The sequence below is a fragment of the Chiloscyllium punctatum genome, chromosome 16, assembly GCF_047496795.1.
Source record: "Chiloscyllium punctatum isolate Juve2018m chromosome 16, sChiPun1.3, whole genome shotgun sequence".
Classification (NCBI taxonomy): Eukaryota; Metazoa; Chordata; class Chondrichthyes; order Orectolobiformes; family Hemiscylliidae; genus Chiloscyllium; species Chiloscyllium punctatum.
Genome location: NC_092754.1, coordinates 11,227,925 through 11,247,322, shown reverse-complemented (window position 1 = coordinate 11,247,322; position 19,398 = coordinate 11,227,925). Strand labels below are relative to the sequence as shown.

The window sequence follows — 19,398 nt, the reverse complement described above, 5'->3', positions numbered from 1 at the left end:
AAATGTTGGTGTAATCTGCAAACTTACTAACCATACCTCCTATGCACACATCCAAATAATTTATATAAATTAGAAAAAGTAGTGGATCTAACACCGATCCTTGTGGCACATTGTTGATCACAGGCCTCCAGTCTGAAAAGTAATCCTCTACTGCCAACATCTTCTATCTCCTACCTTCGAGCCAATGTTGTATCCTATTGGCTAGCTCCCCCAGGATTCCATGTGATCTACCCATGCGGAACCTTGTTGAATGCCTTGCTGAAGTCCGTATAGACAATGCCTATCACTCTACCTTCGATTAACCAACTCCGCACAACCAAGTAATGTATCAGAAACCATTGTCAACTCCTTCCCCAGCTAATTGGTCAGGCCACTGAGCTTGTTGGGCAAGAGCTTGAGCATTTTCATCCCCGTTGTCAACAAATCATTCAAAGATGTATTTGATCATGACTTATCTTGCTATCACAAGGTCCCTTAAGTGTGGAAATAGGCCAGTTGGAGCAACAAGTCCACACTGACCCTCCAAAGGGTATACCACCCAGACCCATTCCTCTGCCCTATTACTCCACATTTTCCCTGACTAATGCACCTAACCTACACATCCCTGAACCCTATGGGTAATTTAGCACCTAGCCTGCACATCTTTGGATTGTGGGAGAAACCAGAGCACCCAGAGGAAACCCATGCAGCCATGGGGAGAATATGCAATCTTCACACAGACAGTCACCCGAGGCTGGAATCAAACCCCGGTCTCTGATGCTGTGAGGTAGCAGTGCTAGTCACTGAGCCACCGTGCCACCCTAATCAGCCTATCCCTTTCCCTAAACTTACTGTCCCTCTGATTCTGGCCACTTTTGTTTCACCATGTCAGTTGTGCCAGCCATCAGCAACTTAGACCCACGCTTTCGAAAGACCCTCCCTAAACGCTTTCCAATCACTTGCCTTCTGAAGGACCAACTCAATTTTCAGCTCTTTGTTAGTATTTTCTTTTTTTTGCTTGGGTCACATTTAAGACATTATCTTAAATCAACCTTCTCAGAGATGTTATGATGCACTTCCATAGCAGCTGGGATTTGAACCTGGGTTTTAGGATCAAAGGTAAACACACTGCCATTACACCATAAAAGTTGAACAAAATGCTCAACTTTCAATTTTCTCAGAGTACCCCAATGCCAGACTCCTTATCCCACCCCAATGCTAGCCTGTTTATCCATTTAGCCACATGACTACTGGGCAAAGTTTAACTCTCACCAGCTGCCACAGTGCTGAGATTTAAACACATTTCCCATCAGTCTAGACCTTTGGATTGTTGACCCAGTAACATACCAATCTGCCCCATCTCTCCGAACAATTCAGACTTAGCATACAACTAATAGTGAATTCAATTACTTTACGATGTCAAAATTGCTACAAAAATAAAAATTGTTGTTGTGCAGTTACCCTGAGGAAAAGTGCTACAGTGAGACGAATTGAACACAGAAGTAAGGACTTTATACTTCAGTTATACAGGACATTGATGAGACCACAACTTAAATACTGTGTGCAGTTGTGATCTCCTGATTAAAAGATAGATAGAGTCATAGAGTTATAGAGTTTCCAGCCCAGAAATGGACTCTTCAGTCCAACTCATCCATGCTGATCAGACATCCTAAACTGATCTAGTCCCATTTGCCAGCATTTGTGCCATATCCCTCTAAACCCTTCCTATTCATATACTCACCCAGATGACTCTTAAATGTTGCAATCGTACCAGCCTTCACCACTTCCTCTGGCAGCTCACTCCATACATGCACCACCCTCTGCATGAAAAAGTTGCTACCCAGGTCCCTTTTAAATCTTTCCCCTCTCACCTTAAACCTAGGCACCCTATTTTTGGACCTCCTTACCCTGAGAAAAAGACCTTGGCTGTTCACCTTGTCCATGCTCCTCATGATTTTATAAACCACTATAAGATCCCCTCAACCCTGCACTCCAGGGAAAAACACATCAGCCTCTTCTTATAGTACAATACCTCCAATCCTGGTAACTTCCTTGTAAATCTGTGAACACAGTATTCTAAAAGTAGCCTCACCAATGTTTTGCATAGTCGCACCATGACTTCGCAACTCCTATACTCAAAGTATTGACCATTCAAGGCAAGGCTCCCAAATGCCTTCTTCACCACTGCCTCTATCTTTCACTCCACTTTCAAGGAACTATGCACCTTTACCCCTAGGTCTCTTTGCTCAGCCACACTCCCCAGGTTCCTACCGTTAAGTGTATGAGTCCTGCCCTGGTTTGCCTTACCAAAATACAACACCTCACATTTACTCAAACTAAACTCCATCTGCCACGCCTTGGTCCACTAGCCTAACTGATTAAGGTGTTGTTGTACTCTGAGATAATCTTCATCACTGTCCACTACATCATCCATTTTGGTGTAATCTGCAAATTTACTAACCATACCTCCTATATTCACATTGAAATCATTTATATGAATGAGAAAAAGTAGTGGATCTGACACCGATCCTTGTGGCACCCCGTTGGTCACAGGCCTCCAGTCTAAAAAGTAACCCTGTACTGCCAACACCTTCTGTCTCCTACCTTCGAGCCAATGTTGTATTCTATTGGCTAGTACCTCCAGGATTCCATGTGATGTAACCTTGCGTAACCTTGTCGAATGCCTTGTTGAAATCCATATAAACAATGCCTACCACTCTGCCCTCAATCAACCAACTCTGCACAACCAAGTAATGTGTCAGAGGCCATCCTCAGCTCAGCTCATTGGTCAGGCGACTGAGCTTTTTGGACAAGAATTTGTATATTTTCATCCCCATTGTCAACAAATCATTCAAAGATGCATTAGATCATGCGTATCTTGCTATCACAGAATCCCTGCAGTGTGGAAACAGGCCATTTGGCCCCATAAGTCCACCCCAACCCTCCAAAGAGTATTCCATCCAGACCCATTCCCCTACCCTATTACTCTACATTTACCCCTGACTAATGAACCAAACCTACACATCCCTGAACACTATGGGCAATTTAGCTTGGCCAATTCACCTAACCTGCACAGCTTTGGATTATGGGAGGAAACCAACACAGACATAGGGAGAACGTGCAAACTCCACACAGACAGTCACCCAAGGCTGGAACCAAACCTGGGTCCCTGGCACTGTGAGGCAGCAGTACTGACCACTGAGCCACCATACCACCAATAATGTATTACAAATAAAACGATGTACTAAGCACAAACTCTTCATGCCTTTATTTTGTTGTTAATATTCTTTGCCTTCATGCAAGCCCAATATAATTCAAAAATTTAATTATATGCAGGGGTCATTCTGCAAAAGGATTACCGGACTGACAGGGGAATGAGCTAATTGTTTATGAGGAATGGTTAGATGTTCTGAGCTTACACTGGTGTCTGAAGAGTGTGGACTGATTTGGTTGAAAATTATAAGATCCTGAGGGGTCTTGACAAAGTGGAAATGCACAGGATGTTTACTTCTCTGGATGGATCTTGTACTGCATCACACTGTTTTAATATGAGGTGTTTTCCTTTTAGCCAGAGATGAGGGGAACTTTTTTCTGTCAGAGGGTTGTGCATCTCTGCTCCCTGGCCCCATAAGAAACTGTTTCAGACAATTCTTACAACAGGATTTTTAGTTATAGTCTCTGTAGTCAGACAAAAACTGTGGTGTTGCTGCAAAATTAGGCACTTCACAGTATTGAAGTTGCGGTGTTACCTCAGGCTGAATCCAGTCACTTCTGAGGAAGGGTCACTGGACCCGAAACATTGACTTTGATTTCTCTTCACAGATGCTGGGCAGCACGGTGGCTCAGTGGTCAGCACTGCTGCCTCACAGCGCCAGGGACCCGTGTTCAATCCCTGCCTCGGGTGACTGTCTGTGTGGAGTTTGCACATTCTCCCTGTGTCTGCGTGGATCTTCTCTGGGTGCTCTGGTCTCCTCCCACAGTCCAAAGATATGCAGGTTAGGTGAATTGGCCATGCTAAATTGCCCGTAGCGTTAGGTGCATTAGTCAGGGGTGAATGTAGGGGAATGGGTCTGGGTGGGTTGCTCTTTGGAGGGTCGGTGTGGACTTGTTGGGCCAAAGGGCCTGTTTCCACACTGTAGGGAACCTAATCTTTTCTGGCAACTTTTGGTTTTTGAATTCAGTCTAAGGACCAGGGTACCATGACATCAAACAGCCTACAGGTGGCAGTGTCATTCCGCCTGGGAGTTCATTGTCAGTGAGCAGTCAAAGCAGCACCAACGACAACTTGTGTCTATTGTGCCTTTAATGTTGTAATATGTCACAAGATTAATTAGAGGATACTTATCGGACAAAATTTAACACTGAACTATGTAAACAGATATTGGCGTAGGTGACAAAAAGCTGGGTTAAAGATAGATGTTAAGATTTTCAAGGATGTTGCCAGGGTTGGACAGTTTGAGCTATAGGGAGAGGCTAAATAGGCTCAGGCTGTTTTCCCTGGAGCATCGGAAGCTGATGGGTGACATTATAGAAGTTTATTAAATCATGAGGGGCATGGACAGGTTAAATAGACAAGGTCTTTTCCTTGGGGTGGGGGAGTTCAAAACTAGAGGGCATAGGCTTACGTTGAGAGGGGAAAGATGTAAAAGAGGCTTATGGGGCAACTTTATCATGCAGAGGGTGGTGCGTGTATGGAATGAGCTGCCAGAGGAAGTGGTGGAGACTGGTACAATTACAGCATTTAAGAGGCATCTGGATGGGTATACAAATAGGAAGGGTTTGCAGTGATATGGGCTGGGTGCTGGCAGGTGGGACTAGATTGGTTTGGGATATCTGGTCGGCATGGAAGAGTTGGATCAAAGGGTCTGTTTCCGTGCTGTACATCTCTGTGACTCTATGACTCTAAGAGTGTCTCAAAGGCGGAAGTAGGAATTGGCATGTAAGAAGGAAACGTAGAACTTTCGGGTCCTGGCAGATGAAGGTGTGGCCACCAACAATAGGAGTGCAGAAATTCGGAGCTGCTTGTATTTGGAGGAGCTCAGCTATCTTTTTGTTTCTCATGCAATGGAATGTGGGTGTCACCAACTGGGCCATGATAGCCCATTCCTAATTGCTCTTGAGAAGGTGATGAGAACTGTCTTCTTCAATCGCACAGTCCATGTGACATGCACCAACAGTCCTTTAGGATGATAGTTCCAGGATTTTGACCCTTCCATCAGTGAAAGAATGGTTTCAAGTCAGGATTAACAGCTTGGAGGGGAATCTGTAGGGAGTGGTGTCACCATGTATCTGCTGTCCCCTCTCCTTTTGGTTGGTCAAAGTTGTAGCTTTGGAGGGTGCTGTTGAAGGAGCCATGGTGAGCTGCTGCTGTGCATCTTATAGATCGCTTTCACTATTGCTACCATTATCAGGATGGAGGGATTGAATATTCAAGGCAGCGGTGGTAATGGTGTATACCTTCTTAGTATTAATTGGCACTAAATTGGCCTTCACAGTTAGATAAGTGACAGGATGACTGATGTTGAATAGGAGCAACCTGTTGTACTGATGCAAGGAAAGTTAATGGTTGAGGAACAGAGTTGAGGCTAAGTGGAAAGCATTTTGCTCTACAATCAACAGATGGCTTAATTTCTTTTCCCCTAAATCAACCTGTTCAGTGATATTAATACACACCTCTGGAGCAGGTGGGATTTGAACCACTCAGAGATAGGGATTGCACTACTGAGCCACAATAGTCCTTCTTTAGCAACTAACTTAAAGAAGTCCTCACTTTATTGTGTGCAGAATTGACAAAACAAAAATAGATTAAAAATATCGGCCCTGAAATATCTCACACAGAGGCCAGTACCCTATCAACAAGTCACCCTTAATTTACACATGCACAGTACATGGGCTCTGACCAGCCAGCTCAGAGCCAGTTCCGAGGGTGAGGAGACTCCCTGAGATTCCTATTTATATCAGTCAGCCAGGGATCCCTGATTGGCTCAGGTTAACAGCCCCAATCAGGGATCTCATACTCCTTTAGGTCCACTGGGCCCATCTCGTTCCAATCACAACAGGCCCCATCCTGAGGGCCATATCAGATTAACTGTCGCTATTCAACAACAAGGAGTACAGCTATCATAGGATTCATAGGCTGTGCTCTTCCCTCTGACTTGGAAGGTTTGAGGCTTCCAACTCCACTCCAGAGACTTGAACACAATGTCCTGGAAAATGCTCCAGTGTTGCACTGCATGAGATGCCTTATTTCAGATGAGATGTTAAATGTTCAGCTGTCCTCTCAGATGGATATAAAAGATCCCATGGCATTTATTTAAAGAATAGCAGGGGGGGGTCCACTCTGGAAACTTGATCAATTTTGACCCCTTAACCAACATTACTGAGAAAAAAACTAGATGATTTGGTCACTATCACTTAGTGGGAGTTTGTTGTTTTCAAATTGGTTGAAATGTTTCATATTAAGGAGGAGAAAGTGAGGGCTGCAGATGCTGGAGATCAGAGTCAAAGAGTGTGATGCTGGAAAAGCACAGCCAGTCATTATATTAGGACAGAGACTGCACTTCAATAAGTGTAAAATGATACAGGAGATGCTGAGATTGCGAAAAGTGCTATACAAAGGGTCGTTTGGTGTTAGGTGGGTCTTCATGCTGGAGGGTTATCAGCAGTCAATAGGACACTTGGCAGAATCCATGAAGTCAGATTGATCTCCCTGCAGGAAAAAGTGAGGACCGCAGATGCTGGAGATCAGAGTCAAAAAGTGCGGTGCTAGAAAAGCACAGCCAGTCAGGCAGCATCCGAGGAGCTAGAGTGTCAATGTTTCGAGCTTGTATTCCCATCAGGATTCCTGATAAAGAGCTCATGCTTGAAACGTTGAGTCTCCTGCTCCTTGGATGCTGTCTGACCGGCTGTGCTTTTCCAGCACCGTACTTTTCGACTCTGAACTTCCTTCAGCCAGCTTGAGGGAATTTCTACCTTGGATCATTAAAATGACTCGATGAGCTTAAATATGAACTGAACTGAGCCCGTGAGGGATGTTGCTGGTGATTCCTTTTTGTTTATATCCACAAGTGGCCTGGTAGTATTATTGCTAGACCAATAATCCCAACTAATGTTCTGGAGGCCTGGGTTCAAATCCCACTACGGCAGATGGTGAAGTTTGAATTCAATAAAAATCTGGAATTAAGAATTTTTGATGACCATGAAACCATCGCCAATTGTTGGGAGACATCCTTTAGTAATGTCCTTTAGGGAGGGAAACAGCCATCTTCACCTGGTCTGGCCAATATGTGACTTCAGAACCACAGCAATGTCCTGGACTCTTAATAGGCTTCTGATCAATTAGGGATGGGCAATAAATGGCTGGTCTAGCCAGCAACACCCACATCCTGTGGATGAATAATAAAAGGGCCCAGAAGTGGAATCACAGCAAACATTTCATGGTAATTTGCAAAGCACCCACAATTAGTCACAATGTGGATTTCCCCTTTAGGAATATTTTTTCATGCTTCCCCTCCCTTTCAGTTTTTTCAAAGACAAACACCTCTTCTGGGAATCACTGACCTGATTAACATTTATTGCTATCAAATTGCCCTTGAGAAAGGGGCGATGAACAATTGTCTTGGACTGCTGTAGTCACTGGTGGGTAAAGACACCAGTGTATAGTTATTCCATCTGTAATTTTTTTTGATACAACTGATTGGCATGTCAGTGCAGTCAGTATGGATGCTAACATGGTGGTTTCATGATCAAACTAGGATTTTAATCCCAGATTTACTACATCATTGTGATGTGGCAGTCCCGGCCGAAGCCTTGCAAGCAGCATGGAGTCTTTGCCCTGCGCAGGGGAGAGTGAGCCCAGTGAAGGGGAGAATGATCCCAGAGTAGGGGGGAGAGTTAGCCCAGTGCAGGGGAGAGTGAGCCCAGAGAAGGGGAGAGTGATCCCAGAGTAGGGGGGAGAGTGAACCCAGTGCAGGGGAGAGTGAGTCCAGTGCAGGTGGGAGAGTGAGCCCACTGCAGGGGAGAGTGAGCCCAGCATAGCGGGGAGAGTGAGCTCTCCTGGGGAAGTCCAAGTTGGAGCATCTGTAGGCCCATGGCTCAAGAAAGGACTGCGATGTTTGACTTTTTGAACTTTATTTTTCCACTGTTATGCTAAGAAGACTGTAGTGCTGAACTTTTAAAATTTAGTTCTTTATTTCTCCATTTCTGCGACTAAGATTGTGTATAAAGGTATTTTGTACCTAAGATAGCACCATGCGTGGCAATGTTGTAAACTTTTCACCGTATTCTTGTACCCCATACTGGAGTACATGTGACAATAAAACCTAAATCCAAAAAAACTAATTTAATTTAAATTCCCACAGACACTATAGTAAGATTTGAACTCATGCCCACTTGGCATTAACCCAGATCTTTTGATGGCTGGTCCAATAACAATCCCAATGCTGGAGTCCCCTTCTTTGTAAGTGTGAGTGACTCATAGGGCTGAGTTTTCGAAGGAGTGACAACCTGTTACTCCTTTTTACAGAACAAAAGATTGCCACAGTTCTGACAAAATATTCTAATCGGGCTCCTTCAGAAATGCGGAGCCACACTTCCATTCTGACATTGAGTGGAGTGGTTGAGGGAGAGTAAATCATGGCCCCTTTGTTGATAGCATTCAGTTTCTGTATTCTATAATTTAACAGCCCAGGTTCACAGATCACCACGAAAACACAAATCACTGGAAAAACACAGCAGATCCAGCAACGTCTGTTTCTGATTCAGATTTCCAGTATCCGCAGTTTTTATTTTATTTCACAGCCATTCCGCCAACTCTTGTGAACCAGTAAGTACTTCAAGTAAGTGTGAGGTTACGGTGTCAGGATTGCTAAGTAGTTGGAGTTAGGGTATGAGGTAGGTAAAGTGCCAGGTGGTTGGGGGTAGTGTGAGTGGTATGCAGAGAGGTAGGTGAGTAGGCTGCAAGTGGTTTGGGATTAGGATGTCAGGGATAGTTGCTAAATAGATAAGGTGCATGGTTGCACTGGGTAACGTGACAAGTGAATAAGGTGCCTGGTAGGTAGGGTGCCAGGGGTCAGTTACCAAGAAGTCAAATAGTCAAGGAGTGTTTAGGGTTGTTCACAGGAAGCTGGGGATATTGAGTCCAATGGCAGATTGGGGAAATAGAGTTAGGTTGCTGAGGTTAGGAATGAGTATTCAAATTCAACAGTGGGGACTGGGTTATGTCCTGAGACAGCAGGAAGGGTTAGGTCCTGCGGAGGTGGGGCCCAGGTCTTAATGGAAAGGGGTAGAGTCAGGAGCTGGTGTCGGCCCAGGTGATGGTGGTGGGGGATGTGTGGTATTGGGTTGGGGGGGGGGGGGGGAAGGAGGAGAAGGCTGGAGCAAAGGTTGTCACTGGAGGATGGAGGGATGGGAAAGATGTTAGAACAGGGAGGGTATCAGGTCCAGTGGCAAGGTTGGGGTGGGGTTAGGGGGGTGTTGGATTGAGGGCTAAAAGTGGTCTGGGGGTGGTTAGCTGCTGGGGTGTGCAGTAATTCAAGGGTGTCAGATGAACAGCAACTCAGGAGTCAGACTATGTATTTAACAGTGCAACTTTGCCTGAGCGATTATTTACTAATTTCTAATGGAATCATCCAAAGTGTCTGATTGAAATTGATATTTTTGGAATGTTCCAGGTGTAGAGAAATTAATTGGTCAGTGGAATGTTCAAATTTCTGTGCAATTCCTTCAGAGTCTGATACGATGGGAATTTTGCAAGGTCCCCATGCACAACTCCCATCCACGATTCACAAACAATTATCTGGCCATTGGACAATCTGTGCCATAATATTCACCATTGGGTGAGAGAGTGCGCAGTAAACTGCTGGAAATGACTGTGACTGACCACCAGGGAGTGCAGGCGAGCAACAGAGACAGATTTCCAATTCGCAGCTTCCCCGCGCAGGAAGCCACAAAAAACAGTGTGAAGAAATTGTTTGTGAGAAGGCCTAAAGATGGAAACTTTCTCTGCATCTCTTTTGCAGATGGTGTTGTTTGTGGAAAAATGCTGCTGCATATTAAGTGGTGTCTGTTGTAATGCTGTGGTTAAACGGAACCTTCAGATACCCACCGCTGGCACTAGGTTATATGAGGTAGCTGGACCCTTTATTGCCATAAGGGAGATTTACTGCCATCATCATCCTTTTTAAGGTTGGGGTGTACAGATGTTGCTTTGTCTAATTTGAGAAATCCCTCCTGCTTCCACACTGGAGGGATTCTATGATTCTCTGAGGCCATTGTCTTGGAACAAGATGTCATTTATTGCATCTAACAACTAGCTGCATGTTATACTGGATGACAGACATTGTTACCAAAATTATGAGGAAACCTCAATGGTCAGTCTGTCTCCTTCAATATCCAAAAACCTTTCCCGAATCAACTCCTTGTGAAATCATCCAGTTGGATAGAAAGTAACACAGTCTTCAACACGAACCTGTTCAGAGCCATTATCTTGTACAACATGTCAAGACAGCAAACAGTGAAATCAACTTAAATACACACAGCTTTCAAGAGCTCTTGTAGTGAAGTGGTAAGGTCTCTACCTCTGAGCCAAGAGGCCTATGCTCAAGTTCCACCTGCACTAGAGTTGTGATAACATTTCTGAATAGGTCAATGTAGAAAAGCAGTTTTCAGTCCACTTTGTTATAAAGTACCAATCCTGCAGCAGAGGCATAATATGATACCCCATCAGCTGAGGGTAAACTCTTTGACACTTGTTCTTAAATAGTAAGGTCCTGTGGAGAATTGTTGAACAACCAAACCTTCGAGTGCAGGTTCATAATTCCTTGAAAGTGGAGTCACAGGTCGGTAGAATAGCGAAGGTGGTGTTTGGTATGCTTACCGTTATTGGTCAATGCACTGAGTATAGGAGTTGGGAGGTCATGTTGCGGCTGTACAGGACATTTGCTTAAGGCACTTTTGGAGTACTGTGTGCAACTCTGGTGTCCCTACTATAAGAAGGATGTTGTGAAACTTGAAAGGGTTCAGAAAAGGGTCTGTTTTATGCTGTATATGTCTATGACTCTAATAACAACAACTTGCATTGGTCTTAGCATCTTTAACATAGATATAAGTCCGAAAGTGCTTCATGGGAGTGATTAGCAAACAATATTTGACACAGTGGCACTGTAAAGAAGTAATTAGGACAGATGGCCAAAAGTATGGTCAAAGAGGCAGGTTTTAAGAAGTGTAAGAAAAGGACGCACATTTGGAGAAGTTTCGGGAGGACATTGCAGAATATTGGGTCCTTTGGTAGCAGAGTTTGAATCAGGGCTGTAAAGGAGGCCTAAATTAGAGGATTACAGAAATTATGGCGTGTTAGCCGGTTGAAGGATGTTAGAGAGAGATACAGAAGAAATGGATTTTGGAATTCTGATTTTATGCCCTCCTCCAATTTTCAATCAAAGCAAAATATTGTGGATGCTGAAAATCTGAAACAAACAGAATGCTGGAGAAACTCAACAGGTCTGTCAGCATCTGTGGAGAGAGAAAAAGGGTTAATATTTTAAATCTGACATGAGAAGAAGATAGTTCTGAGGAAAGGTCATCCTGGGCTCGAAAATCTGTTTCTCTCTGCACAGATGTGGCCAGATCTGCTGGTTTTCTCCCACATTTTCCATGTTTGTTTCCAATCTTTTTAATCCCCTGTCCTGAAGCCAATGGACTCATTTGGGCATCAAATTTTATCTGGTGAATGATGTTCTTCAATGAAAAGTTAGACAACAAACAGCCAGCAGACTCTTAAACCGAGAAGGTCGCCACTCACAAACGAGACCTGCTCAACACCCACAGCTGTACAATATCTAATAGAATGGTAACAAAGAATGAGAAAATCGGTCAAATCTGGTCCTTCCTGACTGAATGGGCACCCAGTCTATGATTGCTGTTCGAGTGAAGATTAATTAATTCAGCACAGGCCGACACGGAAACATAAAATTATAATAGTACACAGGAAGGCATTTGGCCCATCATTATCTCTGTAAAATATTTCAGCAAATCTAACTCTCCTGCTTTTCCTCATAGCTCTGCAAATTTGTTCTCATTAGATAATTATCCAACTCTGGTATGAAAGCTACTGTTGATTCTATGCCACCACATTCTAATTACTCACTGCAAAAAATCCTCTTGTCACCTTTCCCAAACATCTTAAATCGCTATCTTCAATCCTACTGCCAATAGGACCATTTACTCCCTGTGTGTAATTTGTAGATTACTTAATATCATTTATTTTATACTTTTGCATTTTGAACTAGTGACATATGGGTTTAGTAAGTGTGTCTGAAAGGGTTTAAAGTTTAACTTCTACATATTGGTGTAGCCATGATAATTTATTTTAAAACACAATATAAGAGAGAGAGTTCCCAGACAGTATTGGAAGAGTTCACAAGTGAACATAATGAACATTGAAGTACACAAGGCTTTTGAGTATAAACTCCTGGAGTTTATTTTGGGGGGGTGGTGGCAGGGAAGCAGAAGTGACATGCCAATAACCTGGTTAGCTCAATTGGCTGGATGGCAGGTTTGTGATGCAGAATGATACCAACAACGTGGGTTCAATTCCTGTACCAGCTAAGGTCACCATGAAGATTCTGCCTTATTACCTATACTTGAGGCACAGTGGCCTTCAGGTTGAACCACCATCACCAGTCTTCTCTCATTAGAGAAAGGGAGAGGACTGGTGGTGGTTTAACCTGAAGGCCACTATGCCTCAGGTATAGGTAAGAAGGCTGGGTCTATGGCAACTTCACATTTAGTATCTCTTAAGTACTATGTAAAAAACATATTCTGTTTATCAAAATTGAGCCTATCCTCTGCTGAAGTGTTTATGTGGTCATCCATTGCTACTTAGACTATTAGGAATAATAAGAAGTGGTGACAGTGAGTGTAATATACTCAAGGTTTCTCAGAGGCTCCAGTTAATGTATGCCATGTTGACAGAGGGGCCGACTTTGCATTTACTACTAAATAACATCCTTGATTTAGAACTCTATGTCTCTACTTAAAGAGGCCAGGGTCTCATATACCTTCCCGATCATAGAGTCTGAAAGTCATAGAGATGTACAGCCCGGAAACATACCCTTCAGTCCAACTCGTCCATGCCAAACAGATACCGAACTAATCTAGTCCCATTTGCCAGCATTTGTCCCCTATCTCTCTTAACCCTTCCTATTCATATACCTATCCAGATGCCTTTTAACTGGTGTAGTTCTACCAGCTTCCATCACTTCCTCTGGCAACTCATTACCTATACCATGCTCTGTGTGAAAAAGTTGCCCCTTAAGTCCCCTTTAAATTTTTCCCCTCTCACCGTAAACCTATGCCCTCTAGTTCTGGACTCCCCCACCCCAGGAAAAACACCTTGTCTATTTACTCTATCGATGCCCCTCATGATTTTATAAACCTCTATAAGGTCACCCTCTGATCTCTGACGCTGCAGGGAAAACAGCCCCAGCCTATTCAGCCTCTCCCTATAGCTCAAACCCTAATCAAAACAGGTCTGACATCTTCAATAACTTGTGCATCTAAACCCCAGGTTCTTCTGCTCCTACAGCCCCTTCAGAACCACCCCCATTTTCTAACCTGACTTTCCTCAGTCTTTCCACCATTATTTATATCTTCAGCCTTCTCCATACTAAATTTCACCTGTCACCCCATTCAAACAGCTGTATTGGTCTTCATAAAGTCAGTCACTATCCCCTTCCACTCAAAGTGCTCCTAGGTTTTGTGTCATCTGCACATTTTGAAATACCCACAAGAGCTGAGGTCATTGATGTAGATTGTTAAAAAAAAACCTTGGTCAATAGATAACTTCTACTGGACTGAAGAATAAATATCAAAGTAGTGCTGGAAAAGCACGGTGCGTCAGGCAGCATCCAAGGAGCAGCAAAATCGACGTTTCTGGCAAAAGCCCTTCATTAAGACGAAAGTTTTGCCCGAAATGTCAATTTTCCTACTCCTCGGATGCTGCCTGACCTGCGTGCTTTTCCAGCACTACTCTAATCTTGACTTTAATCTCCAGCATCTGCAGTCCTCACTTTCGCCTGAAGAATAAACATGCATCACCACTTTCCATTTCCTGTCACTCAGCCAAATTTGTATTCACGCTGCTCACTTCCCTGCAAATCAAGGACGTTCGACTTCATTGGCAAGTTTGTTATCTGGCACTTTATCACTGGAATTAATGTTCATTAGATGGAGTACACAGTGACAGAATACAATACAATAAGACAAGATGACCATCTGCATTCATGATTATTCTCTTAAATTTCAAACACTTTTACTTTCGTTATCGGAAATGTTTCAATGCTAATCTATCTCAGTTTGGTTCTTCAAGTAATTTGCTGATAAACAGCATAAAGTCTTACAAAAAAGCTAAGACTTCAAAATTATTCTGTGTCTGCAACTTGTCAAATTTCTCCCTTTCAAGTGTCCTCCCCAGAGAGGAAGGCTGTCAGAAAATGAAATCTAATCCAAACCTTTCAAACCACAGCACCAAAGCCAAGCTGTCAGATCAGAGAGGGAATTCAACTCAGGCACTTTGAAGGGACTTCAAAATAAGATTTTCGGATTATTCACAATAAATGTTTCTGACGTAAATAAGAAAGGGAGGCAGAACCTTTTTAAGATCTTACCTTAGATAATTCCTCTAATTGGCCCTCTAATAAATGGTCATTTGCGGAACATTGATTCTAGAAGACAAACAGATTGGAAGAATAATCCAATTAAATGGTTTGAGTAATGAGCCAATTCTGCAGTTAATTTAATTCAGTGTGTGTGTGTGTGCATGTGTGAGAAACAATATCTGTAGACATGTCTGTGCTTGTACAGAAATCTTAATGCACCATTCTGAGTCTGAAAGCACACAAATCTACTATTTATTTTTACAGAGTGGTTTCATCAAAATTCTCATTGCAGGTTACAGCAACCTCTCTGAAAAATTACTTGAATTGATGTGATGAGGCACAGTTTGGACCTAGCATTCTCTGACTCTTGAACTCTTTATTGGCTATGTGGAATGAAACCCAAAATCTACTAACTCAAAGGTAAGAGTGCAACCAACGGAGCTAAGCTGATAGCAAACTGTGTCTTAAAGAAAGTCTTCTGAAGGCAAGAAGTCTCATATCACACAGTGCATTGAAGACTTTGAACTGGACCTTCTCTTTATTCTGCCTAAAACTTGTTGGTCTTCCAGAATAAGGTGTTGACCCTGACTAAGTGTTGCAGAATGGTACCTTCCAAGATCCAGGACCAAGTGCTGAATGATGCACTGAAGTTTGGGGGAGATGTTGCTAAGGTCCACTATCTGAGGACTTCCTGCTGAAGGTAAGTTGGGGTCTTTTCAGTTTTGGGACCCTCCCAGTGTCTCAAATATATGTAAATATTAGTATTGGATGTATAAGAGAGGTCTTTGGCTTTGTGGATGGAGTCAAAGTTCAATGTTCTGTTTGTTTATTTGATGTGGAACTGTACAGATCCCAACTGCGTTTGTGACAATGTATATATACAAATTTTTAATGAATAAAGTATATTTTTGATATAAAAAGAAGGACCTTCCTGGCTTTGTTCTCGTCCAATGACACCCGATTAGGATACTGAGGGAGGAACAGGATAGTTATCTTAGTGCTGAGTGTGTCCAACAATTTGCCCACACCATAGGGCTGCGAGGGCTCCTCCAATGATAAGACTGTGGTTAAACAGACATTGGGGTCTATGGCTAATTCTATAAACTCTCTAATTGGGTTTTTAAATTGCCAACATTAATGTGCATAGCCTTCAATCTACTACTTGATGCATCACCAACCTGACCATGACTTACCTGACCAACATCAAAGTGGACCTCCTGATTCTGGAGGATTGTGGGACACCACATCTCAGCAGCTACATGATTAAGCTTGTGGGCCCATGGGCCTTCGATTTGGTCAGGGGGGAAACAATAACTATATTGCTCCAGCCTGGGTATTTTGCTGTGAGGAGGCATATTCACCATCTGAGGTTAAGGAGCAGTGGGCTGGTGTCTCCTCATAGCAGAGGTTACGTACAGAAATACTCCCCTGAGGCTAATTACCATGTACGTCCTGGTGGTAAATAGTGAGCAGCTGGCCGTCCTGCAGCAACTCCCACTGCTGTTGGCAATGTCTAGGCCGGTCATTCTGGCCAGAGACTTCAACGTTTTCATCGATGCAGATGGATATTCTGGAGGGACTGACAGTGAACCAGACCCCATGTCCCGATTCCAGATGGAAGCAGGTAAAGCCACAAAGCTGCATGAGGTCTTCAGCACCCCTGCAGATTGGGAGCAGCATAAACTCACCTGATCACAGCCAGACAGGTCTATCAGCTCAAGGATAGATTTCCTGTTTGTGTAATACACATTCTCAGTCATATCCATCGATGTCAAGGCGGAGTTCTTCTCTGACCACTGCCTCCTGCAGGTCAACTGTCACCTACAGCATAACCAGTGTCTGGCAAGGAAACATGGAAGCTGAATGTGAAACTGTTGACCCCAGAAAACATTAAGGAGCACAAAAGGGATTATACAGGTTGGACAACATGAAGCCCCTCTTGAGTTTCCAGTGGACTGGTGTGAAGCAGTCAAGGGGAGCATCAAGAGGTTCTTTATCCTCAAAGGTGTTTGGAAGACAAGAGAGATATAGGGAAACTGTCCAAACTCCAGAACAGTGTGCAGAACCTCCACCTGCTGCAGATGATGGAGGTCAATGCCACAGAGGATCCCCAGGAAGTGAAGGGCCAGCAAGCCTTGCTGTTTGCATTGGAGGCTTCCAAGATAATCTTCTGGTCCAGGGTCCGCACTGTGGAGCAGGATGAGCTGTGCTCGCATTTCTTCATCCAGAAGGTGCACACTGAGAGCTCTGTGCTGAGCAGCCTGAAGGAAGAAAACGGCTCAGTTATGTCATCTCAGTCTGACATCCTCAGGATCAGTAAATCCTTTTATGCCAGACACAATGACATGAAGCACACAGACAGTGTGGTATCCCAGCCATTCCTGTCCTCTATCATGGAGATCTTAGACAACAGCACGAGGGAGAGGCTGGACCAGCCGCTATCTCTGGATGAGCTGATCAGGGACCTTTAAAAGGAATGAAACTCCCAAAAGCGATAGCTTACTGGCTGAGTTGTATCCAGCCATGTGGGATTTATAGATTCATAAAGTCATACAGCACAGAAACAGATCCTTCAGTCCAATTAGTCCATACCAACCATGTTCTTAAACTAAACTAATCCCACCTTCCTGCATTTGGCCCATATCCCTCCAACTCTTTTTCCTATTCATGAACTTATCCAAATATCTTTCAAACATTGTAACTATACCCACATCCACCACTTCCTCTGGCAGTTCATTCCACACACAAACTGCAGTGTTGAAAAATTGCCCCTCATCTCCTTTTTCAACTTTTCTCCTCTCACCTTAAAAATATATCCCCTTGGTTTGAACTCCCTCACCTTTGGGTATAGGGCCTTGCTATTCACCTTATTTACATGCCTCATGATCTTAGAAACCTCCAGCGGCACGGTGGCACAGTGGTTAGCACTGCTGCCTCACAGCGCCTGAGACCTGGGTTCAATTCCTGCCTCAGACGACTGACTGTGTGGCGTTTACACGTTCTCCCTGTGTCTGCGTGGGTTTCCTCCGGGTGCTCCGGTTTCTTCCCACCGTCCAAAGATGTGCAGGTCAGGTGAATTGGCCATGCTAAATTGTCTGTAGTGTTAGGTAAGGGGTAATTGTAAGGGTATGGGTGGGTTGCGCTTCGGCGGGTTGGTGTGGACTTGTTGGACTGAAGGGCCTGTTTCCACACTGTAATGTAATCTAAAAAAACACATCACTCCTCAACCTTCTAAACTCCAGTGAAACAAGTACCAGCCCTTACAACTCAAATGCTCCAGTCCCAGTAATATCCTCTAAATCAGAAAGGATGTGAGCCTGAGAAGGTGGCTATTCCAGGCACCCGAAGTCAACAAGTCAAAACCTCCTTGTAAATGGATGATGTCATCATTGTCTGTTGAGATCCAATATCAGTCTGCAGACTCATGAGCATCTGTGAACAGTTTGAACTGCCTTCGGGAGCCAAAGTGAATCAAGGCAAGAGTGAGACCATGTTCTTTGAGAACTAGCCTGACCAATCTTTATCCCCTTCATTGCCTGGACCGATTATCTGACAATATGGTTCAGAGGGCTCATGGCATGTGCAAAAGCATGGGAGTTGCATTTCTCCAAGGAGAGGCAAAAACTGGGCTTCAGGTTGTGACATACTCTTGGTGTTGTCGAATGTGGCTCAAGTCTGGGCCATTCCCTGAACCTGCACCATTGTTGTCACCCGCACCATTTTTAACTTCATCTGGAGGTCAAAGATGGACCGTATCCTTATGGACGATGTTTATAAAACTCTGGATAATGGGGTGGGGGGGGGGGGGGGGGGAAGGCCACCATTGTATGTGGCTGCATCAAGCTGTGCGTAAACCCTCAGTATGCAAGCAGCAAGTGATACGATGTACTGAGGTTCTACCTATCCCTGGTGTTGCGAGGGATGGGACTGACCTCAGTGCCACAGAACACTCCAAATAGTTGGACAATTCCATACCAGCTTTGTGAAGAAATTTGCAAAGAAAAGACCCTTGACCACAGGTTCATCAGGAAGTGGTCAGTATGTAGCATCCTCCAGACCCTGCAGAAAACGAGAAGGTGGATCCTCTTGAGTTGTTTCCTGAGCACACCGTCAAAGTCATTTGGCTGAATGCCTTATCACCAGAGCTTTCCAACAAGCACCAAGACATCACTTGGCTGATGGTGAGAAGGGCACTACCCATGGGATCATTCATGTACACCTGGACTCTGCACCACCACACATTGCCCTCGAAGCAGCTGTGGAGAGGCGCGGGTGGAGATTGTCACCTCTGGAATGTGCCTTTGCAAAGGAAATCTGGAGAGAGATACAGTGGATTTTGTCGAGGTTTGTCCCGAGCAGCTCTGTCCTCCAGGCGCAGTCTATCAACAACACAAAGAAAGATGCTCTTTGGTCTGTCCAAATTTGTTAATCTTTGAGAGCAAGCAGTTGACCTTGACTGATTGTTGCAGACTGGCACATTCCAAAGTCAGGACTACATGCTGAGGGACTCAGTAAAGCCTGGGGCAGCTGCTGTCAAGGTGCGGTGGGGAAAGACTACCATCTGAGGTCTTCCTGCAGATGTTAAACGGGGGTCCATTCAGTTATCCGGCCCTCCCAGTACCTCATGTGAATATAAATGTATCTTGTAGAAGTAAGAAATGCCTTGGGTTTTTTGGTTCTAAATATTAGATTAGATTACTCAGTGTGGAAACAGGCCCTTCGGCCCAACAAGTCCACACCGACCCACTGAAGTGCAACCCAC

General features: G+C 44.1%; 1 protein-coding gene across 1 annotated transcript in view; it reads right to left on the bottom strand.

Annotated features, from left to right (window-relative positions):
• The window catches only part of LOC140486959 (probable pleckstrin homology domain-containing family N member 1), a 64,431-nt gene that overhangs the window by 31,702 nt on the left and 13,331 nt on the right, over nt 1-19,398 (bottom strand). Inside the window, exon 3 of the mRNA XM_072586217.1 lies at nt 14,646-14,702. Coding sequence (XP_072442318.1) covers nt 14,646-14,702 — 57 coding nt within the window. The remainder of the gene's footprint in view (nt 1-14,645; nt 14,703-19,398) is intronic.